Source organism: Procambarus clarkii, chromosome 63 (assembly GCF_040958095.1).
Source record: "Procambarus clarkii isolate CNS0578487 chromosome 63, FALCON_Pclarkii_2.0, whole genome shotgun sequence".
Classification (NCBI taxonomy): Eukaryota; Metazoa; Arthropoda; class Malacostraca; order Decapoda; family Cambaridae; genus Procambarus; species Procambarus clarkii.
In genome coordinates, this window is record NC_091212.1 from 24,920,867 (window position 1) to 24,945,193 (window position 24,327).

The following is a 24,327-nucleotide window of genomic DNA, read 5'->3' on the forward strand; positions in this document are numbered from 1 at the left end:
ATGTTTTTAACTTGGCTGGATATTTGTGAAACTGGATTTTGTGACAAGCTAGTGAGAATATTGTTTTCTGTGTAGAGCCCCTCCGGCTCCCAGGAGCTTTCCGAGCTGATATGCATGTATTAGACTGTGGCATCAGTCATTTCAGTTGGAGTTCTATGTCTACTGGGGACCACGAGCCAGAACCTGGCCCTCTCAGAGAGGCACGAGGAGCAGTGGCCTAGAGAAACCCCCTTATTCTACGTCTGCCATCTACCGGGTTAGGCACCCAGAAAGGTGGGCATCCCAAAACAAACTACAGCTGGTTAAAAATTGTGACCGAAAGCCGAACTCCCCAAACCGAAAACAAGCAAACAAGCATAACGTCTTGTTAACATCCCCACACGCTGGCTATCCAACCTCAGTTCTGAGGCTGATGTGTTGAGTGGCGGTCATTCGTCCCAGACCCTGATGTGGAGGATCCAGGAGCTGGGGAGGAGTTGACTTCAGCTTGGGCCCCGTTTGACGCAGCTTGGGTGTTGGTACCCTCGGCGCGGGGCGCGGGCCCCGTTTGACGACGCTTGGGTGTTGGTACCATCAGTGCGGGGCTTGTTGTAGAGGAAAGGCTTTTCTTATCCCCCCCCCCCCCATTCTGTATGAGTTTGATATGAGTTCGACTCCTCCTCGGGTTTGGTTCCAGGTTCCCTTGGAATCCTCAGTTCTCTCTTTCCGGAGGTTTTCGGCTTCTTGCATTCTGCCTAAAGAGGTTCAGGAGGTCATTGTTTCGTACCTCCTGTGAGACCCGGATTTCGGCACTACAATGGATCCTTCTTCATTTGAGTTCGGTTACTCTTTTTCCTTACTGAGTGAGTTATGAGGTAACGGAGTCCTCCTGATTGGCAGACTGCTGTTTCTTTTCTTTGGGAGTGTGGCATGTGTTCTGTCGGACCCGCATGCTTGAGTGGCGGGAAACCATTATGGTGGTTCAGGTTTACCTGGGGGGGGCTAGTTTGAGCACCTCAATGTGTGTTTTTCACCCCTGTTCTTCCTCGAGATATCGGCCAGGTACAGCTTCACGTGCTTGTTCCCGCCCTTTTGGCGTCCTTGGTGGCTTAGGACTTGCGTGCCCGTGGGCATTTAGCTTCGGTCTTGCGCCTCTTTTTCCTGCTTAAGCTGTCTTTGGATTGGCTCGCGGAGGATGTGGAGGCGGTTCGGGCATCGGCTGCCTTGTTGGAGTTGTTTGCGGCGATTCTGAAGGAAGTGATGTCTCTGTTCTTTGCTTCTTGCCTCGTGTGCTGACAGGAGGTGCTCACTCACTCTTTGGAATCTGTTTGGGCCCCTGACTCGTAGATTTTTATCCCCATTTTGCTGTTGCTGTTTGCAGAGTCTTCGGTTGTGCAGTATCTGTAGGTGGCTTCGTCTAGTTGCTGTCCCATGTTGGACTTGATGGTTCTCCAGGGTGGGGGATGGAGGTGGCCGCGGGCATCCTGCCTGGAGGGTCATGCCAGGGTTCAGGGTCGGAGCCGACAGTGTCTGGTCTGCTCGTTGTTTGGCTTCTCGTAAGGATCGTTGGCCCTTTCACAGTTTGCTCTGTTGAGGGGGGAGAGGCTTGCTCTGTTTGCCCATGACTGGTCCCATGATTCGTGGGCATTTCGGGTCAATTCTTCCGGCCTCCGGTGGCGATGGGTAGCTCCTCCTCCTTCGGGGGGTTCGGGTTTAGAGGGGCAGGGCTCTTCTCCTGCGCTCTGTCAGGTCATCCTGGAGTGGGTATGCTTGGGCGTGGTCAAAACGACGGCATCCCTCAGGAGGGTTTCACGCCTGTTTCCAATGCCGAAACGGGACTGTGCGGATCTGAGGTTCATTCTGGACTTGTCCCGTCTGAACCCATGGGTCTTTTGCCCCTTCTTTTGGATGACCATTCTGACCCAGGTCTAGCTTCTTTTGGTGCCGGATGCTTGGATGGTGTCTCTGGACCTCCGGGACGCATAGTGGCATGTCCTGGTTCATCCGGGGTTCAGGGACTGGCTTGGTTTTGTTGTGGGCTGGCATGCTTACTGCTTTCACTGCCTTCTATTCAGCTTGAATCTGGCTCCTCGCATTTTTATATGCCTTGCCTGGGTCGTGGTGGCTTGTTTGCGTTTGCTAGGGGTCCGGGTTCAGGCCTATTTCGACGACTGGCTGGTTTGGGCCTCCAGCTGGTGTCGTGTGTCTGCTCGCCAGGGATTTGATTCTTTCCCAGCTTGCCAGGTTTGGCTTCTTGGTGAAATGGAGGAAATCCTATTTGGTTCCCTCACAGGTTCGGACTTTGCTGGGTCTTGTGTGGGACCCTCGTACTGCTTCCTCGTCTCTCCCTCCAGCGGTGTTGCTGCAGCTGCAGCCCCGCCTTGGACTATTTTTGGAGGGCACTCGGGGTCAGGGGCCACTCGTCTGTTGTTCAAGGAGCTGTGCGGGAGTCTGAACTTCGCCTTGCTGGTCGACCCGTCGGGACGTCCCTTCTGACGTTCTCGCTATCACAGGGATTGGATCCTGGGAGGGGGGGCCTTGCGAACCCTTCCTCTTCGTTTTTTGGGGGATTCATTGCCATGGCACCTACCTGAGCCCTTGCTCGATGTGTTCATGGATGCGTCGTCTCTCAGCTGGGGCTTTGTGACTAGTGCTCACCAGGCCAGCCAGGGTTGGTGGGGTCCGTCCTTCCATTAGGCTCACAGCACGGTGCGGGAGTTCACAGCCTGTCTCGGTTCATTCCACTCTCCACGTAATGGATGTGTCAATGCTGACTCCTTCAGTTGGTTCTGCCAGATGTACAGGCGCTCAATGGTGGACCTCTTTGTGTCAGCATGGTCGAGGCATCTCCCAGTATATGTGGCAGCCTTCCCCGGGTTGATGCCTTTTGGCAGGACTAATTGAGGTGGAGGTTACCTGTACCTCTTTTTCCCAGTCCAGCTGTTGCTTCAGGTTCTGGCTTAGTTTGGAGACTTAATAGGGGAGAGTAGTCCTGTGGCCCCTTGATGGCCGGCCCAGCCTTTGGTTTCAAGCGCTGCTTGCTCAGTGTGTGCGAACCCGGAGTACTTTCCGCGGCTCTGCCTCTTTCAACAGATCGGTCCAGTCAGGTATGTGGCTGGTTTGATCTTTTCCTCCGATCTTCACATCTGGTCTTTCTGACACGGGTTTATCACCACTTGTATGGTGATCAGGTGGCTTCGTGTCCTTCCCCTTCTGATAGTGATGGTGTGCCTCCTGCGTGTTTTCGTCTCGGTGGCCGTATGAAGTTTCCTGGCGGTCCTTTCGTCTCTGTCTCTTCGTGGGTTATCTTCGATTTCTGATCAGGTTGTTTTGTCCTTTCTCTCTTGGCTTTTTCAGGACCATCATCTTATGCCGAATACTGTTGCCTCATATCGTGCGGCACTGGCGGAGCCGCTTCAGCTTGCGTTCAGAATGGATGTCACTTCTGTTCCATTCCGCAAGCTATCTCTTGTGATCCTGTGGTCCTGGGTTCGATCCCAGGCGCCGGCGAGAAACATTGGGCAGAGTTTCTTTCACCCTATGCCCCTGTTACCTAGCAGTAAAATAGGTACCTGGGTGTTAGTCAGCTGTCACGGGCTGCTTCTTGGGGGTGGAGGCCTGGTCGAGGACCGGGCCGCGGGGACACTTAAAAAAAAAGCCCCGAAATCATCTCAAGATAACCTCAAGATAGATCTCAAGCATTGTTTCACCTCCATCCTGCTCTTGCCCCGCCTGAGTCGTCCTGGTCGTGTGACCAGGTGCTCTGTTTTCCTCAGTTTGTGGTGGCCCCTTTGGTTCAGGATTGTTTTTCTAAGGCCCTTTTCTTCTTGGCATTGGCCTCTAGGGGTCGGGTCGGTGAGTTTCATGCTCTCCTCTGGCACAGAGTTTTCTACTCTTTCGGTCTTGGTGGTCGGTTTGTTTCGTTTGCAGCCGTCTCCTTCTTTTCTGGAGAAGAATGAGGCTGCTACTTTCCAGAGGGGTCCTTGGGTTGTTGATGCTTGATTGGTTGGGCCAGGGATGCATCATATCTTCTGTTCGGTTGCGGCTCTTCGGTGTTACTTGCAAGCCACGGCCTCAGTGGCTGGAGACACGCTTTGGGTGGACCTGGTTTCCCCTTCTTTACTGTTCCAGGGTGTGGGTCTCCCAGGTCGTCCACAGGGTTATTCTGTCCAGCCAGCCTGCGGTCTAGCCCCGTGCCCACAACGTTCGGAAGTTCACAGCTTTGGCTGCTGTTTTTGGTAACATTTCCTGGGCTGACATTCGGATGTGGGGTTCTTGGCGATTGAACTGGGGGCCTGGCTGCACAGTACCTTGTTAATGTTCCTGGCCCTATTCGGGCATGTGTAGCCGTGGGGTCACATGTTGCAGCCTGTTATCTCGACTTTGAGTTGAGGAGTGAGTGGCGGGAGCCGGAGGAGTTCTCTACAAAAAACCAGCATTGAATATAATGAAATGCCATTTTCTGGATGAGTCCCGGAGGCTCCCTGGCAACCCTCCCTCCCTCCAGTCGGCAGTTTATTCAAGTTTTTGACATTCAGCCTCTAAACTGATGTTGGATAGCCGGCACGGGGGGGTGGGTGTGGGGCTCTCCCTTCCCCATCCCAGGGAGGGGGAAGCTGCTCAGACAGCGGCAATGATGACTTCATGCTTGTTTGCTTGTTTTCGGTTTAGGGAGTTCTGCTTGCTAGTTCGGCTTTCGATCGCAATTTTTAACCATCTGTAGTTTGTTTTGGGAAGCCTACCTTTCTGGGTGCCTAACCCAGTAGATGGCAGACATAGAATGCTTCCAACCACATGGGGGTTTCCATATGCAATTGCTCCTTGTGCCTCTCTGAGGGGGCCAGGTTCTGGCTTGTGGTCCTCGGTAGGCATAGAACTCCAATTAAATTGACTGATGCTACGGTCTAATTCATACATATTAGCCCGGTATGCTCGGTATGCTTTGTAGAGCCTCCGGGACTCACCCAGAAAATGGCGTTTCATTACATTCAATACTGGATTTTTCTTTTGTAACTCCTATTTTGAATTAGGAACTAATACTTGCAATATAGTACAGTACTAGTGCACATAGACATTTGAATTCCTGTGTTAAACCAAACTTCGGATTATAATTAAGACACGGGTACATATACATTTGTTAGTACAAGTTTTAAATATTGATTAATAGATAACTGAATGATAAAATGGATTCTATACCAAGAATGTCTCTGTTTATTCTTTAGGCTTTCCTCCTATCCCTGGTGTGGCTATTAAGCCAACTCCTGCTGACGCTCTTCCTACTGCTCCTACTACCACTTCTGCATCTGCTGTGGAAAGCAACCAAGATAGTTCAGCAGGGCCTCCACCAAAGCAACCCAAGATAGCAGGCCAGTTACCTGTTGCTGCCCCTCATCCACCTCCACCAATGAATGGTGAGTTGTATACACTACTGTACATTTCTGCATTGTATTATAATTATGATAGTTGCAGAACACATATATTATATAAATGTATACTTATCTCTTGGATAGAGGGTTGTGTAGATATACTATTAATGAGAGGGGTATATATTTTCTGTATTGAGAAATTCTTACTAGTCTAGTGTGTTTATATATTATATGTGGGACTGATAACTTTAAAATACTCACTCTCCAAGTCTGAGGTAGAGTGAGTGAGTGAATAATGTGTGTGTGAGATGCATTTTTGTATCTCTGAATGTGTGTATACTCGCCTGTATATGATTGCAGAGCAAGCTTAAGCCTTTTATGTTGCCACCTTTTATGTTGCCAATTTCAATGGCTCCTGATCCTATTACTTACCATTTCTACACATAAATTATGTATAGTATTGCATTTGCCTTGACTACTTCCCTTTTCACCTCATTCACTTGCTTGCTACTTTTTCTGAGGAGAGCCCCTTCGGTTCCCTGGAGCTATCAGGCTGATATTTATTATATTAATCTGGTGCATCAGTTAATTGTTGTTCAGCCTACCGGGGACCACGAGCCAGAACCTGGCCCCCTCAGAGAGGCAAAGGGAGCAATGGCCTATGGAAATCCCCATGTATTTGGAGACATTCCCTGTCTGCCATCGACTGGGTTTGGCACCCAGAAAAGTAGGCATAACAAAACAGACTCCACATGGTAAGAAAATTGCAACCAAAGATCAAATGGAGAGGCAGAACTCTCCCTACTTAAAAACAAGCAAGCCAGCAAATGCCAGACTCCACCGTCACACTGCTTGTCTGTGCAGTCCTTCCCTCCCTGGGAGGGGAAGGGGGGGGGAGCTCCGGACCCTACGCACCGGCTATCCAACCACTCCAGTTTGTTGGCTGATGCTGTCCGGGGTGGATATTGACTCTGGCCCCAGGTTCCTAAGCAGTTGTGTACCTTAGTGGTGTGTTCTGCTGTGTGTGTAGCACAGTGGCCAGAATAACTTTGAGAGTACTGGGGCTGCATGTGCTTAGGGTTCTCTTCTCTAGGCGCCCTGTAAGTACTACCTTTGGGTTCTAGGGTTCCCTTCCATAGAACTTTCAGGGACCGCTTCCGTAGAGGTCTTTGGCGCTCAGCTCTTACTCTGCCCTTGGGGCCAACTGGGGTTTTTGTGACTTTTATTTGGCCTTGGGTAGAAAGTTGTATTGTATTCACCTACTTGTGTTCACCTAGTTGTGCTTGCGGGGGTTGAGCTCTGCTCTTTCGGCCCACCTCTCAACTGTCAATCAACTGTTTCTAACTACTACTACTACTATTTTTTTTTTTCGCATCACACACACACACACACAAACACACACACACCCAGGAAGCAGTCCGTGACAGCTGACTAACTTCCAGGTACCTATTTACTGCTAGGTAACAGGGGCATAGTGTGAAAGAAACTCTGCCCAATGTTTCTCGCCAGCGCCCGGGATCGAACTCGGGACCACAGGATCACATGTCCAGCGTGCTGTCCACTCCACGTCGGCTCCCTCAAGCATCCCATTGTTTGCTAGTAGGGGCGCAAGGTACAGTGCAGCTCGCCTACCAACACGGCGGCAGGTTTCAGTTCCTCTGGGGACATTGTACTTGTGCGGAGGTTTTATTTTATTTTTGTTTTCCTTGCCTGGGGATGGGGGGTTTGCCTGGTTTGCTATTGGTCCACTTCTGTTGTTTGGGTGGCCCTCCTCTAGGTGCCCATGATTGTACACATTACAGGTGTTCAGCTTTAGCAGATTCCCTTATTAGTTTGGGCCCAGCTGGTTTTGCTGTACCTTGACTTGGCTTCCCATAGCAGTCAGCCTACAGGTCCTGGAAATTCCCATTGGGGCTAATTAGACCTATGGATGCATCTTTTGGGTTCAACCTTGCCTCCTGCAAGTTTGAAGGTTGCTGTGTGCCCTTGTTTTTAGGGTGACAGTCACTGTTTTTGCCTCCATGATGTTGCCTGTTGGGTCAATGACACCTTTGACCCTGAGTCTTGCAAGTCATGCTCTCTGCTAGTTCTCCATTTTACCCACTGCTGACATTGATATACTGGTACAGGCAGCATCTGCAATGTACTAGGTTGGTTGCCCACCCGGGTGCCCCGAGGCTGCCCCGTTTTGGTTATAGGGACCCGGACCTGGGGGCGTTAGTTGCCTCGACTTTGGTTCAGTCTGCGCTCCCTGGTCTTTCCCCTGTTATTCACCCTGTTCCACTCCCTCCCCTCTTCCTCCTGCTTCAGGCTTCCAAACGTCTGATGATTTCGGAGTCGAGGGCAGGATTTAAATGAGACTCGGGCAGCTTCGGGGCTGTCCGCTTCAGGTTTGGGACAGAGGCATTTGAGCTGGTTCCTCCTGCCAAGGCTTCTGGGTCCCACCAGCAGGCCCCCTTCTTTTCTGCATTTTCTTTATGGATAGAGGGTATGGAGGACTGCTCTGCCCTGGGTCCTGGTTTGGAGGATTCTGGGGCTGGGAAGGAGTTGACATGTGGGACTTGAGCCCCCTTTGACCCTGCATGGGCGTTGGTGCCCTCTTCGTGGGGTTTGTTGTTGCAAGGGGAGGGGTTTTCTTACCCCCTTCCCTGTATGAGTATGATTTGGGGTCGACTCCTCCCCGGGTTCGGTTCCGTATCTTATCTAAGGAGGTTCGAGGGGCACTTACTGCTTACCTCCTGCGAGACTCAGATTCTGCCTCCATGATGGCTCCATCCTCATTTGAGTTCAGTTCTTCTTCCCCCGTATTGGGTGCGTTTGGAAATTCCGGAGTCTTCCTGACTGGCAGACTGCCCATTCTTTTCGTTGGGGCATGGCATGGGTTCTGTCGGACCCGCACGCTTGAATGGCGAAAAACTTCTACCATTCTATAGGTTTGTAGAAACTTCTACCGTTCTATCCCCGTGCTTCCTCTGGATGTTGGCCTTGTGCAGCTGCACGTGCCGGTTCTCACCCTTTCAACGTCCTTGATCGCTGAGGATTTGCGTACCGTGGGCACTTGGCTTCGGTCTTGCGCTTCTTTTCCCCTCTTGAGCTGTCTTCGGCGTAGCTTGAGGAGGATGTGGAGCCATTGAGTGCCGGGCCTTCATCTGGTCCGCTGGCCTCAGCATCTAGGGCTTCAGCAGTGCTGTTGAAGCTCTTTGCACCTATTCTCAAGGAGGAGATGTCTTTGTTCCTCGCCACGCATGCCGTCAGGCTGTGCTCACTCTTTCTTTGGAATACGCTTAGGCCCTGGCTTTTAGGTTTTCATTACCGTTTTGTCTGTTGTTGTTTGTGGAGACTGTGATCACACAGTTTCTGCAGACGGCTTCATCTAGTTGTCGTACTGTGTCAGACTTGTTGGTTCTCCGGGATGGCCGTTCTCGGCTTTCTCGGAAGGGCTGTGCCAGGGCTTGGGGTTCCTCCAGTCGGGTTGGGCTATTGATGGCCCAGCCCGACTTATTCTCTTATTCTCTCCTTTGATATTCTTTTTAAATTTCCAGGCATACCTTCTGGTTTCATTTTAATTTCTTACTGAATTTGCTTTTTAATTCTTAGCAAACTTTCCTATTGCTCCTTTATTAGTTCTTTCTCTCTTATGATTGATGGGTTCTTCCGTATACATTTTTATCTGTTTGTGGGTAGGAAAGATTATAAGCATTTTTCATGCTGCATTTCTAATTATGTTCTAATGGATTATGTTAATATGTAATTTTAGTGAGACAAGCTCCTCAGTCTCGAGTGGAAAAACAACTTGCATTCCTTACTAAAAGACAAACACAGTTCAAACAAGCAGCCTTGGAGGCCAAGAAACGGGGAGAGATGGAGCAAGCTAAGGAATACCTGCGTATGAGCAAAGGCTTCGACCAGCTCATTGAAGCAACTCGTGGTGGACTGCCAGTTGATATGAACACGGTAAGTTTGTTACTCTTCTACCTTTCTTATTTAAGTGGGAAAGTGTTTACAACTACTGGAGTATGATAATGCTTACTTACCTGCATCCGCTACATTCCTTGTAGCTGTTACACCTCCAATACTCATTTAACAATGGTCAATGTTCACAACTCACAACAAATCCTAGGTTTTAGTGCTGTTCAAGTGGGACAAAAATGGGTGTAAATAGGTACCCGGGAGTTAGGCAACTGTTGTGGGTTGCATCCTGGGGAAGATCAGTAATTGACTTACGGGTTACCTTAACCCCTCAACTGCTCGGTTTCCAAATACTGTATGACACCCCCCAAGTGCGCAGGAAATAAATTCTCTGGAAAAAATTCTTTTTTTTTTTTTTAAAGTGTCGAAAACCCTTCCCTGAGTATAGATATGATAACAAAAAGTCAAAATTGTACTTACTTTGGCTGCTATGGGGTCCGTAAGTTCGCTCGTGATGTCATCAATCCCTGGTCACCCGTGGCGTATGCCCCCAGGGCCACTAGCACGTCCGGTTATAGATGCCATGAATATATTTTTGTTCATTTTTTTGCCCACAGCTCCAAATAATTTTATTTGTTTTTTCATGCCAATCCTACGTATAATGAACATGTACACTATATCATGGCAGTAGAACATCCGTACTGTCCGAAGACACTGTTACGTGCATGACACCTGTATATACATATGTTGCACATATTTCCCATGCATCATGCTAATTTATGTTATATACAATCTATTTACACACTATACACTATCACACACTATATACATTCACCATCAACACACTCAGAACTCTGCGAGTGTCAGCTGCCACACTAGCCAGTCTCTCTCACTCCTCCAACATATTACTTGCCAACATTGCTCCTCCCACCATACTGTTATTGTTTTTATTACACTACACATGTTATGTATACCTATCTACATGTTGTATTCACCAGAACTATGCAAGTAAGCCAGTATTGTGTCCAAACTTTACAGTGGCCACCATACACTGCATGAGAAGTCACACAGCAGCCAGCAGACGAAGCTACAATTACGTGACCTCCCTCACCAAAATAGCTCCTCCCAACATACTCCTGTTGCTGTTATTACACTATATACACACATTGTATATACCCATGTACAAATGTGTTCACCATAACGAACCACTAATGGTGAGCAAAACAAGAGTGGCTGCCACACACAGTGAGGCTACCTTGATTCTCTCCCTCGCTCCCTCACCACAATTCCTCCTCCCACAATACTACGCACAGTGCTAATTATCACCACAATCCTGCTGTTATCACAATACTGGTCACTAAATCGTGTAAATGAATAATTGAGCACAAGTTTATTTTGTAAAGGAACCTAGGAAGTCGTTTGAAGAATCCTAGATGGACGAAATAATGCTGTGGTGCTGTGGCTAGCGCTGTGAACATTGTGAACAGCATTGAGTCACTGATATTTGAATATTGTACACAGTCATTACACACTCAGGCTCCTCTGTAATACTATCATGGCTAAATAATACAAGTTATATATATATATATTTTGACATTATTAGGCGATGCTCTGGTCACAAGCTGAACAGCAGTGCTGTGAGCCAGCCTTGGTTGCTCACTCAGTATTGAGACTCTCAGACCCAGGAATGTGGCCCACGATTTTTTTTAAAGATGGCGTCTCTTTACAAGAGCCCTGAGGAAGCTGATGTGAACCCCATGTAGCCGCGGGAGTTTTGAATGGAACGCTTAAAATATAAATACCTGGAGGCGCGTTGCGCACCCCAGATATGGGCCTGCAGGCGCGTTACGCACCCCAGACATGGGCCTGCAGGCGCGTTGCGCACCCCAGACGTGGGCCTGCAGGCGCGTTGCGCACCCCAGATGTGGGCCTGCAGGCGCGTTGCGCACCCCAGATGTGGGCCTGCAGGTGCATTGCGCAGCTTAAGGGTTAATAAGCCTAAGTTCAGGCTTCCTGTTCTCAACAATGAGAATTATTATTGTTTTGCCAACTTGGTTCATTACCTAAGCAATATCAGACTAAAGATCTTTCTCAAATCATATATACTGTAGTTTTCCATGTTCCCCCTTATTGTGCTTGTTTTCCATCCCATTCTTGTTCTTATTAAATTTAAGATTAACAAATTGTATGAAATATTTCTTATTTATACATTTTTTTGCTCTAGAGTTGGTTATTATTATTAGTTTACAAGTTGTCCGAGCGTCATAAAATAGTTTAAGCTTTCAAAAGATTTGGTTCACTGGTTTGGTATGTATACTTTGGCACCAGAAAGGAAGCTAATTTTTTTTACCATATGTAAATAATATACCTTTAATAAATGGACAAAGTTTAATTAACCTACTTTAATATTGTATTTAAAGCTTTAGTAACTCGGTCAATGTACATTAATGGGGATTTATTACATTTTCTGTTGTAGGTACCTGTCCCTCCTCAAGAGCAGATCACTCAAACTGCCATGGATTTTGAACTTGTGAGTGCGGATGACTGTGTTGTTGCTCCGCCCACCACAGCTGCAGATGTTGCTATTACTTATGCAAAACTTGAGGAAGACCTTGTTGCTCAGATTAAAGTAAGAAAATATACACAAAGATTGTTTATGTCTACTGACAGAGATTTCTTAAATGTGTTGGGAAAAATACAATGTACTTAAGAACAAGAACAAAGGAAGTGGTGGAAGGCCTTTTAGTCTAACCGAAGGGGATCGTTCTCAACACATGATTAGAAATTCCAAGTTTGATTCCCAGGTGGGACATAAATGGTTGGGCACATTCCTTTAGCCTATTGCCTTTGTTCACCTAGAAGTAAATAAGTACCAGGGAATTAGTAAACTGTTGTGGGGGTTGCATCCTGGAGAAGATGAGTAGTTCAACCTGGGGGTGGGGAAACCTCAATATAAGCCTAAAACAAACACGTGCACACACACACACACACACACACACACACACACACACACACACACACACACACACACACACACACACACACACACACAAGACCTCTCCAAGGAAGACAGAGAAAAGCTGAAAATGAACTTAATTGAGGCAAAACGTCTAAATGGGGATAGAAATGAAGAAGACAGAAATTCTTTTTTTTACAAAGTGACAGGGACTGGAAAGCTTGTGAAATGGTACATAAAAACAAAGCAACAAGATCAGTAGTGGAAGGGGGAGTAAAGAGCAAAGGAAAAGGGAACATGTTCCTGAAAATTGTATATACCAACATAGATGGAGTGAGGTCAAAAACTTTGGAGTTGCAAGATATAATCCAGCTTAGGGTCCCAGATATTGTTGCATTATCAGAAACGAAACTTGAAGGAAATATAATAAATGAAGTCATATTCCCAAGAGGCTACTCAGTTTGGAGACGTGACAGGAAAACTAGGAAGGGAGGAGGAGTGGCTGTACTGGTGAAAAAACACCTGAAGGTAAAAGAGTTAATATTTGAAAACCCTCGAGATATTGACATAATGGCATTGCAGGTCTGGAATCAGGATGATAACCTGATAATTGTATATACCTACAGCCCACCAGCAAGCAACACGTGGACAAAGGAAGAACTGGATGACAAACGAGAGGGACTCATAATGGTCATGAGAGATATTATTGTACAAGCAGATAAAGATAAATCACGACTGTTGATACTGGGGGACTTCAACTTTAGAGCAATAGACTGGGAGGCCTATGAAGCAAGAACGGAGGACTTTTGGACATGCAGATTTGTGAACCTCATTCTGGAGACATTCTTGTATCAACACATAAAGCAAGCCACAAGAATGAGGGAAGGAGATGTACCGTCAGTACTGGATCTAGTATTCACCAGGAAAGAAGAAGAGATTTTTGACATCCAGTACCTTCCTCCCTTGGGAAAGAGTGATCACGTCCTGTTAGACATTAAATATGCTTTAAGATATCATCTAGAAGAAAATGGGGACATTGAAACAGTTGATAAACTCGATTTAAAGAGAGGCAACTATGGGGAACTTCAAAATTTTTTTAATGAGTGTAATTGGACAGAATTGTTGCTAGGCAGGGAAGTAAATGAAATGTATGCCAAATTTTTAAAACTATACGAGGAAGGCACACAAACATTCATACCAAAACAGAGATGCAGGACCAGAAAACAGGATTGGTTCGACAGAAATTGTGAGAGGGCAAGAGACCAAAAGACACAAAAATGGAATCAGTATAGGAAGAGGCCAAACCCCCAAACATACCAGCGATACAAAGATGCGAGAAACAACTATACAGCAGTAAGGAGAGAGGCAGAAAGAAATTTTGAAAAAGGGATAGCAGATAAATGTAAAACAGAACCGGGCCTATTCTACAAATTCATAAACAACAAATTGCAGGTAAAGGATAATATCCAGAGGTTGAAAATGGGAAACAGATTCACGGAAAATGAAAAGGAAATGTGTGAAACATTAAATGAAAAGTTCCAAAGTGTGTTTGTACAAAATGAAATCTTCAGAGAACCAGACACAATAAGAATTCCAGAGAACAACATAGAGCGGATAGAGGTGTCTAGAGATGAAGTGGAAAATATGCTAAAGGAGCTCGGGAGGAACAAAGCAGCTGGCCCAGATGGCGTTTCACCATGGGTTCTGAGAGAATGTGCATCTGAGCTCAGCATTCCACTTCACCTGATCTTTCAGGCATCCCTGTGTACAGGAATCGTAGCAGACGTGTGGAAACAGGCTAACATAGTTCCAATCTACAAAAGTGGCAGCAGGGAAGACCCCCTCAATTATAGACCTGTATCATTGACAAGTGTAATAGTGAAAGTATTGGAAAAGCTAATCAAAACTAAATGGGTAGAACACCTGGAGAGAAATGATATAATATCAGACAGACAGTATGGTTTTCGATCAGGAAGATCCTGTGTATCGAATTTACTCAGTTTCTATGATCGGGCCACAGAGATATTACAGGAAAGAGATGGTTGGGTTGACTGCATCTATCTGGACCTAAAAAAGGCTTTCGACAGAGTTCCACATAAGAGGTTGTTCTGGAAACTGGAAAATATTGGAGGGGTGACAGGTAAGCTTCTATCATGGATGAAAAATTTTCTGACTGATAGAAAAATGAGGGCAGTAATCAGAGGCAATGTATCGGAATGGAGAAATGTCACAAGTGGAGTACCACAGGGTTCAGTTCTTGCACCAGTGATGTTTATTGTGTACATAAATGATCTACCAGTTGGTATACAGAATTATATGAACATGTTTGCTGATGATGCTAAGATAATAGGAAGGATAAGAAATTTAGATGATTGTCATGCCCTTCAAGAAGACCTGGACAAAATAAGTATATGGAGCACCACCTGGCAAATGGAATTTAATGTTAATAAATGTCATGTTATGGAATGTGGAATAGGAGAACATAGACCCCATACAACCTATATATTATGTGAGAAATCTTTAAAGAATTCTGATAAAGAAAAAGATCTAGGAGTGGTTCTAGATAGAAAACTATCACCTGAGGACCACATTAAGAATATTGTGCAAGGAGCCTATGCAATGCTTTCTAACTTCAGAATTGCATTTAAATACATGGATGGCGATATACTAAAGAAGTTGTTCATGACTTTTGTTAGGCCAAAGCTAGAATATGCAGCTGTTGTGTGGTGCCCATATCTTAAGAAGCACATCAACAAACTGGAAAAGGTGCAAAGACATGCTACTAAGTGGCTCCCAGAACTGAAGGGCAAGAGCTACGAGGAGAGGTTAGAAGCATTAAATATGCCAAAACTAGAAGACAGAAGAAAAAGAGGTGATATGATCACTACGTACAAAATAGTAACAGGAATTGATAAAATCGACAGGGAAGACTTCCTGAGACCTGGAACTTCAAGAACAAGAGGCCATAGATTTAAACTAGCTAAACACAGATGCCGAAGAAATATAAGAAAATTCACCTTCGCAAATAGAGTGGTAGACGGTTGGAACAAGTTAAGTGAGAAGGTGGTGGAGGCCAAGACCGTCAGTAGTTTCAAAGCGTTATATGACAAAGAGTGCTGGGAAGACGGGACACCACGAGCGTAGCTCTCATCCTGTAACTACACTTAGGTAATTACACTTAGGTAATTACACACACACACACACACACACACACACACACACACACACACACACACACACACAGTTTCAAATGTAGATGTGATAGAGCCCAATAGGCTCAGGAATCTGTACACCAGTTATTTGACGGTTGAGAGGCGGGACCAAAGAGCCAGAGCTCAACCCCCGCAAGCACAATTAGGTGAGTACACACACACACACACACACACACACACACAGCTGGAGGAGGCAGAAGTCACACTGCAGCAAGCTCCTGGAAATATTGAATTACCTAAGTATTGGGCACAGGTTGAGGGCTACAGTGGTGTCCCAGGTTACATAAAGGTTCAGGGAAGAGTAAAAGCAAATAAAATACAATAAACAAGTAAAAGTGAGTGAAAATAGCTGAGTGGAAAAGTTTGTTTTGGTCTAGAACAAAAACAAAGATGGCCGCCGCCACCACCCCCACTGAGAATGTTGACACACCAACAGATGATGGTTTCAAAGGATTCTCAACACAAGATATAAGGAAAGGAGGTGTTCTTGGCAGGTTAGAGATAATTGAGGATATGCAAAAGAAGTATGAAGAAAAAGTGCTTAAATTAGAAGAGGACAATGGAGCTCTTTGGAGTGAGCTTTGCACTCTAAAAGGGAGTATGCTGCAACAAGGTAAGATTATTACTGCATTAACAGACAAGGTAACAAATCAGGAGGAGCAAATCAAGGAACTAGTGAAAGAAAATGAGGCATGGAAAGTGAAGTGTGGTGACTTTGAAGAAATAAACAAGAAAATAGACTCATATGGTGAACAACTCCAAGCAAGCCTAAGGGCTAACATAGAGTTAGGTAAGGATCTCCAACTGGAAACTTCACTGACAACTCACATAGAGGAGGTGAATAAAGAACTAGAAAAGTATAAAGAAGAAATAAAAGCGACATATGCTGAAGTTGTAAAAGAGAAAGAGACTATCAAAGAAGTGTGTTCGGAAGTCAAAACCAGAAATGACCAACAAGAAGCAGAAATTAGGCAAGCAATTAGGAAATAACTGGTTACCAACAGTAAACTGGTACAAAACACTGCAGATAGAACTAAGTCCATAATCATTTTTGGATGTTTAGAGAAGGAAATTTCATCTAGGGTGGACCGAGCGGCAGAAGAGATGAAAATCATAGAGAAAATAGTAGGTTTAGGAGAAGGCTCAAAGGAAAATGTCAGTGATTTTAGAAGAATAGGAAAATATGAGAAAGAAAAGAACCGCCCCTTAAGGGTGACGTTTAATGGAGTGAAAAACATGATGGAAGTGCTAAGAAATGCCAGGAAACTGCAGAGTGATGAGGTTGGCAAACTTTGGTCAATAAGACAAGACCTCTCCAAGGAAGACAGAGAAAAGCTGAAAATGAACCTAATTGAGGCAAAACGTCTAAATGGGGATAGAAATGAAGAAGACAGAAATTCTTTTTTTTTTACAAAGTGACAGGGACTGGAAAGCTTGTGAAATGGTACATAAAAACAAAGCAACAAGATCATTAGTGGAAGGGGGAGTAAAGAGCAAAGGAAAAGGGAACATGTTCCTGAAAATTGTATATACCAACATAGATGGAGTGAGGTCAAAAACTTTGGAGTTGCAAGATGTAATCCAGCTTAGGGTCCCAGATATTGTTGCATTATCAGAGACAAAACTTGAAGGAAATATAATAAATGAAGTCATATTCCTAAGAGGCTATTCAGTTTGGAGACGTGACAGGAAAACTAGGAAGGGAGGAGGAGTGGCTGTACTGGTGAAAAAACACCTGAAGGTAAAAGAGTTAATATTTGAAAACCCTCGAGATATTGACATAATGGCATTGCAGGTCTGGAATCAGGATGATAAGCTGATAATTGTAAATACCTACAGCCCACCAGCAAGCAACACATGGACAAAGGAAGAACTGGATGACAAACGTGAGGGCCTCATAATGGTCATGAGAGATATTATTGTACAAGCAGATAAAGATAAATCACGACTGTTGATACTGGGGGACTTCAACTTTAGAGCAATAGACTGGGAGGCCTATGAAGCAAGAACGGAGGACTTTTGGACATGCAGATTTGTGAACCTCATTCTGGAGACATTCTTGTATCAACACATAAAGCAAGCCACAAGAATGAGGGAAGGAGATGTACCGTCAGTACTGGATCTAGTATTCACCAGGAAAGAAGAAGAGATTTTTGACATCCAGTACCTTCCTCCCTTGGGAAAGTGATCACGTCCTGTTAGACATTAAATATGCTTTAAGATATCATCTAGAAGAAAATGGGGACATTGAAACAGTTGATAAACTCGATTTAAAGAGAGGCAACTATGGGGAACTTCAAAATTTTTTTAATGAGTGTAATTGGACAGAATTGTTGCTAGGCAGGGAAGTAAATGAAATGTATGCCAAATTTTTAAAACTATACGAGGAAGGCACACAAACATTCATACCAAAACAGAGATGCAGGGCCAGAAAACAGGATTGGTTTGACAGAAATTGTGAGAGGGCAAGAGACCAAAAGACACAAAAATGGAATCAGTATAGGAAGAGGCCAAACCCCCAAACATACCAGCGATACAAAGATGCGAGAAACAACTATACAGCAGTAAGGAGAGAGGCAGAAAGAAATTTTGAAAAAGGGATAGCAGATAAATGTAAAACAGAACCGGGCCTATTCTACAAATTCATAAACAACAAATTGCAGGTAAAGGATAATATACAGAGGTTGAAAATGGGAAACAGATTCACGGAAAATGAAAAGGAAATGTGCGAAACATTAAATGAAAAGTTCCAAAGTGTGTTTGTACAAAATGAAATCTTCAGAGAACCAGACGCAATAAGAATTCCAGAGAACAACATAGAGCGGATAGAGGTGTCTAGAGATGAAGTGGAAAATATGCTAAAGGAGCTCGGTAAGAACAAAGCAGCTGGCCCAGATGGCGTTTCACCATGGGTTCTGAGAGAATGTGCATCTGAGCTCAGCATTCCACTTCACCTGATCTTTCAGGCATCCCTGTGTACAGGAATCGTAGCAGACGTGTGGAAACAGGCTAACATAGTTCCAATCTACAAAAGTGGCAGCAGGGAAGACCCCCTCAATTATAGACCTGTATCATTGACAAGTGTAATAGTGAAAGTATTGGAAAAGCTAATCAAAACTAAATGGGTAGAACACCTGGAGAGAAATGATATAATATCAGACAGACAGTATGGTTTTCGATCTGGAAGATCCTGTGTATTGAATTTACTCAGTTTCTATGATCGAGCCACAGAGATATTACAGGAAAGAGATGGCTGGGTTGACTGCATCTATCTGGACCTAAAAAAGGCTTTCGACAGAGTTCCACATAAGAGGTTGTTCTGGAAACTGGAAAATATTGGAGGGGTGACAGGTAAGCTTCTATCATGGATGAAAAATTTTCTGACTGATAGAAAAATGAGGGCAGTAATCAGAGGCAATGTATCGGAATGGAGAAATGTCACAAGTGGAGTACCACAGGGTTCAGTTCTTGCACCAGTGATGTTTATTGTGTACATAAATGATCTACCAGTTGGTATACAGAATTATATGAACATGTTTGCTGATGATGCTAAGATAATAGGAAGGATAAGGAATTTAGATGATTGTCATGCCCTCCAAGAAGACCTGGACAAAATAAGTATATGGAGCACCACTTGGCAAATGGAATTTAATGTTAATAAATGTCATGTTATGGAATGTGGAATAGGAGAACATAGACCCCACACAACCTATATATTATGTGAGAAATCTTTAAAGAATTTGATAAAGAAAGAGATCTAGGAGTGGTTCTAGATAGAAAACTATCACCTGAGGACCACATAAAGAATATTGTGCAAGGAGCCTATGCAATGCTTTCTAACTTCAGAATTGCATTTAAATACATGGATGGCGATATACTAAAGAAATTGTTCATGACTTTTGTTAGGCCAAAGCTAGAATATGCAGCTGTTGTGTGGTGCCCATATCTTAAGAAGCACATCAACAAACTGGAAAAGGTGCAAAGACATGCTACTAAGTGGCTCCCAGAACTGAAGGGCAAGAGCTACGAGGAGAGGTTAGAAGCATTAAATATGCCAAAACTAGAAGACAGAAGAAAAAGAGGTGATATGATCACTACGTACAAAATAGTAACAGGAATTGATAAAATCGACAGGGAAGACTTCCTGAGACCTGGAACTTCAAGAACAAGAGGTCATAGATTTAAACTAGCTAAACACAGATGCCGAAGAAATATAAGAAAATTCACCTTCGCAAATAGAGTGGTAGACGGTTGGAACAAGTTAAGTGAGAAGGTGGTGGAGGCCAAGACCGTCAGTAGTTTCAAAGCGTTATATGACAAAGAGTGCTGGGAAGACGGGACACCACGAGCGTAGCTCTCATCCTGTAACTACACTTAGGTAATTACACTTAGGTAATTACACACAAACACACACAGCATATTTCAACAATCCTAAGTATTGTAGTACAGGTTGATGGTAGTGAGTGGTGTCCCAGAGAACATAAAGGTATAGTGCTCTTGAAAAATAGGTGAGATAACAGGAAAGTGCTAAGGGAAGTGAAAAATCGGATGAGAAAAAGTTGCCCTAGTGTTTACAGTGCAGAGAAGAACATTCAAGATGGCCACTGGCAAGGGGAAAAACAAAACAGAGCTTGATTTTGAGGGATTCAATGAAGAAAGCATTGATATTAGTAGTCTACATAACAAGTTGGTAAATTTAGATACTATAGTGAACTCTCATGTAGAAATAATTAGTAAATTGAAAGAAAGTAATGACCATTTGAATAGCAAAGTTTTATGTCTTGAGGGTTTAGTGAAAGACTTGCGCAAGGATAAGAATCAATTGGAAACAAATTGCAAAGCCATGGAAGAAGAAAATAAACTCTTAAAAATAGCTTTGGAAGAAGTTAAAGTAAATTTAAACATAAATGACTACAATAGGTTAGGCAAGGAAATTCAACAGGAGAAACAGCTTTTGTCAGCACAGATGGAGGAAGTTACACAGGGAATAGAACAGTGCAAGAAAGATATGCAACTCACTTATGCACAAGTGGCCAAGGAGAAGGAAAAAATAGAAGAAGCAGTAAAGGAAGTCAAACACTGCAGCAACCAAGATAAAACAAACATTAGGCTAGAAGTGAGGAAAGAATTGGCATCTAACCCGAAGTTGGTGCAAAACACAGTTGATCGGAGTAAGTCCCTGATCATTTTTGGCTGCAAAGAAAAGGCGATAACATCTAGGTCAGAAAGAGCTGTAGAAGAAGCTAAAGTAGTAGATAAAATTGTTGGCCTCGTGGAAGGTCTTACAAACAAAGAGAATGTGTGCGACTACAGGAGAATAGGCAGGTACGTAAAAGGGAAAGATCGACCTTTGAGGATCACCCTAAACGGTGCCAAACAGATGGAAGAAGTACTAAGGAATGCTAGAAAATTGCAAAGGGATGAGGATGGGAAAGGGTGGTCATTAAGACGAGATCTTTCAAAAGAAGATAGAGAGAAGCTGAAACTGAACCTCGCCGAGGCAAAACATTTAAATGAGAGCAGGAATGAAGAAGAAATAAATTCTTTTTTTCTACAAAGTGATAGGGGTAGGCAAACCAGTAAAGTGGTACATAAAGGCAAACCAACAAAATCAATAGAGAGAGGGGGAGTGAAGAATAAGGAGAGGGGGAACAAGTTCCTGAAGATTGCATACACCAACATAGATGGAGTGAGATCGAAGATACTGGAGTTAAGTGATGTAATACAGCTGCAGACACCAGACATTGTTGCACTCACGGAGACAAAACTTGAAGATGTAATTTTAAATGAGGTCATATTCCCAAGGGGCTACTCAATTTGGAGACGGGACAGAAAAATTAGGAAAGGCGGTGGCGTTGCTGTGCTGGTAAAAGAACACCTAAAGGTGAAGGAAATAATGACTGCCAATCCACAAGAAGTTGACATAATAGCACTAGAGATCTGCTATGAGGATGATAAACTAATGATGATAAATGCATATAGTCCACCGCCAAGCAGCACATGGTCAAAGGAGGAGCTAGATAGTAAACGTGAAGGTCTTATAACAATAATGAGAGAGATTATAGCGAGAGCGGATAACGATAGATCACGACTGTTGATAGTCGGTGACTTCAACTTGAAATCCATAGACTGGGAAGCATATGAAGCTAAAACAGAAGATTTTTGGACCTGTAAATTTGTAGACCTCATCCTGGAAACATTCTTGTATCAACATGTTAAACAAGCTACGAGGATGAGGGAAGGGGACGTTCCCTCCATGCTAGATTTGATATTTACCAGGAAGGAGGAAGAGATATTTGACATTCAGTACCTTCCTCCCTTGGGTAAAAGTGACCATGTCTTTTTGGGAATAAAGTATGCAATGCGTTATAAGCTGGAAGAAAATAAGGAGGTTGAAGCAGTTGAAAAACCAGACTTCAGGAGAGGACATTATGGTGACCTTAGAAATTTTTTTTTAGTGAGTATAATTGGACAGACTTGATGCTAGGCAAGGAAGTGAATGAGATGTATGGCAAGTTTTGTGAAATATATGATAAAGGCACAAAAAAATTTATACCAAAACAGAGATGCAGAACTAGGAAACAGGATTGGTTCAATAGAAATTGCGAGAGGGCTAGAGACCGAAAGACACAAAAATGGAATCAATACAGGAAGAGGCCGAACCCCCAAACATACCAGCGATACAAAGATGCGAGAAACAACTACACAGCAGTGAGGAGAGAGGCAGAAAGAAATTTTGAAAAAGGGATTGCGGACAAATGTAAAACAGAACCAGGTCTATTCTATAAATTCATAAACAACAAATTGCAGGTAAAGGATAATATTCAGAGGTTGAAAATGGGAAATAGATTCACGGAAGATGAAAAGGAAATGTGTGAAACACTAAACGAAAAGTTCCAAAGTGTGTTTGTACAAAATGAAATCTTTAGGGAACCAGATACAATAAGAATTCCAGAGAACAACATAGAACACATAGAGGTGTCTAGAGACGAAGTGGAAAAAATGCTCAAGGAGCTCGGTAAGAACAAAGCAGCTGGCCCAGATGGCGTTTCACCATGGGTTCTGAGAGAATGTGCATCTGAGCTCAGCATTCCACTTCACCTGATCTTTCAGGCATCCCTGTGTACAGGAATCGTAGCAGACGGGTGGAAACAGGCTAACATAGTTCCAATCTACAAAAGTGGCAGCAGGGAAGACCCCCTCAATTATAGACCTGTATCATTGACAAGTGTAATAGTGAAAGTATTGGAAAAGCTAATCAAAACTAAATGGGTAGAACACCTAGAGAGAAATGATATAATATCAGACAGACAGTATGGTTTTCGATCTGGAAGATCCTGTGTATTGAATTTACTCAGTTTCTATGATCGAGCCACAGAGATATTACAGGAAAGAGATGGCTGGGTTGACTGCATCTATCTGGACCTAAAAAAGGCTTTCGACAGAGTTCCACATAAGAGGTTGTTCTGGAAACTGGAAAATATTGGAGGGGTGACAGGTAAGCTTCTATCATGGATGAAAAATTTTCTGACTGATAGAAAAATGAGGGCAGTAATCAGAGGCAATGTATCGGAATGGAGAAATGTCACAAGTGGAGTACCACAGGGTTCAGTTCTTGCACCAGTGATGTTTATTGTGTACATAAATGATCTACCAGTTGGTATACAGAATTATATGAACATGTTTGCTGATGATGCTAAGATAATAGGAAGGATAAGGAATTTAGATGATTGTCATGCCCTCCAAGAAGACCTGGACAAAATAAGTATATGGAGCACCACTTGGCAAATGGAATTTAATGTTAATAAATGTCATGTTATGGAATGTGGAATAGGAGAACATAGACCCCACACAACCTATATATTATGTGAGAAATCTTTAAAGAATTTGATAAAGAAAGAGATCTAGGAGTGGTTCTAGATAGAAAACTATCACCTGAGGACCACATAAAGAATATTGTGCAAGGAGCCTATGCAATGCTTTCTAACTTCAGAATTGCATTTAAATACATGGATGGCGATATACTAAAGAAATTGTTCATGACTTTTGTTAGGCCAAAGCTAGAATATGCAGCTGTTGTGTGGTGCCCATATCTTAAGAAGCACATCAACAAACTGGAAAAGGTGCAAAGACATGCTACTAAGTGGCTCCCAGAACTGAAGGGCAAGAGCTACGAGGAGAGGTTAGAAGCATTAAATATGCCAAAACTAGAAGACAGAAGAAAAAGAGGTGATATGATCACTACGTACAAAATAGTAACAGGAATTGATAAAATCGACAGGGAAGACTTCCTGAGACCTAGAACTTCAAGAACAAGAGGTCATAGATTTAAACTAGCTAAACACAGATGCCGAAGAAATATAAGAAAATTCACCTTCGCAAATAGAGTGGTAGACGGTTGGAACAAGTTAAGTGAGAAGGTGGTGGAGGCCAAGACCGTCAGTAGTTTCAAAGCGTTATATGACAAAGAGTGCTGGGAAGACGGGACACCACGAGCGTAGCTCTCATCCTGTAACTACACTTAGGTAATTACACTTAGGTAATTACACACACACACACACACACACACACACACACACACACACACACACACGCACGCACGCACGCACGCACGCACGCACGCGCGCGCGCGCGCACACACACACACACACACACACACACACACACACACACACACACACACACACACACACACACACACACACACAAAAGTTGGTAAATTTAGATACTATAGTGAACTCTCATGTAGAAATAATTAGTAAATTGAAAGAAAGTAATGACCATTTGAATAGCAAAGTTTTATGTCTTGAGGGTTTAGTGAAAGACTTGCGCAAGGATAAGAATCAATTGGAAACAAATTGCAAAGCCATGGAAGAAGAAAATAAACTCTTAAAAATAGCTTTGG

At 43.9% G+C, this 24,327-nt stretch overlaps 1 protein-coding gene across 1 annotated transcript in view; it reads left to right on the plus strand.

Moving 5' to 3' along the window:
• l(2)gd1 (lethal (2) giant discs 1) overlaps positions 1-24,327 on the plus strand; it is a 121,553-nt gene that overhangs the window by 58,132 nt on the left and 39,094 nt on the right. The window contains exons 9-11 of the mRNA XM_045760573.2: positions 5,202-5,390; positions 9,103-9,299; positions 11,731-11,883. Coding sequence (XP_045616529.2) covers positions 5,202-5,390; positions 9,103-9,299; positions 11,731-11,883 — 539 coding nt within the window. The remainder of the gene's footprint in view (positions 1-5,201; positions 5,391-9,102; positions 9,300-11,730; positions 11,884-24,327) is intronic.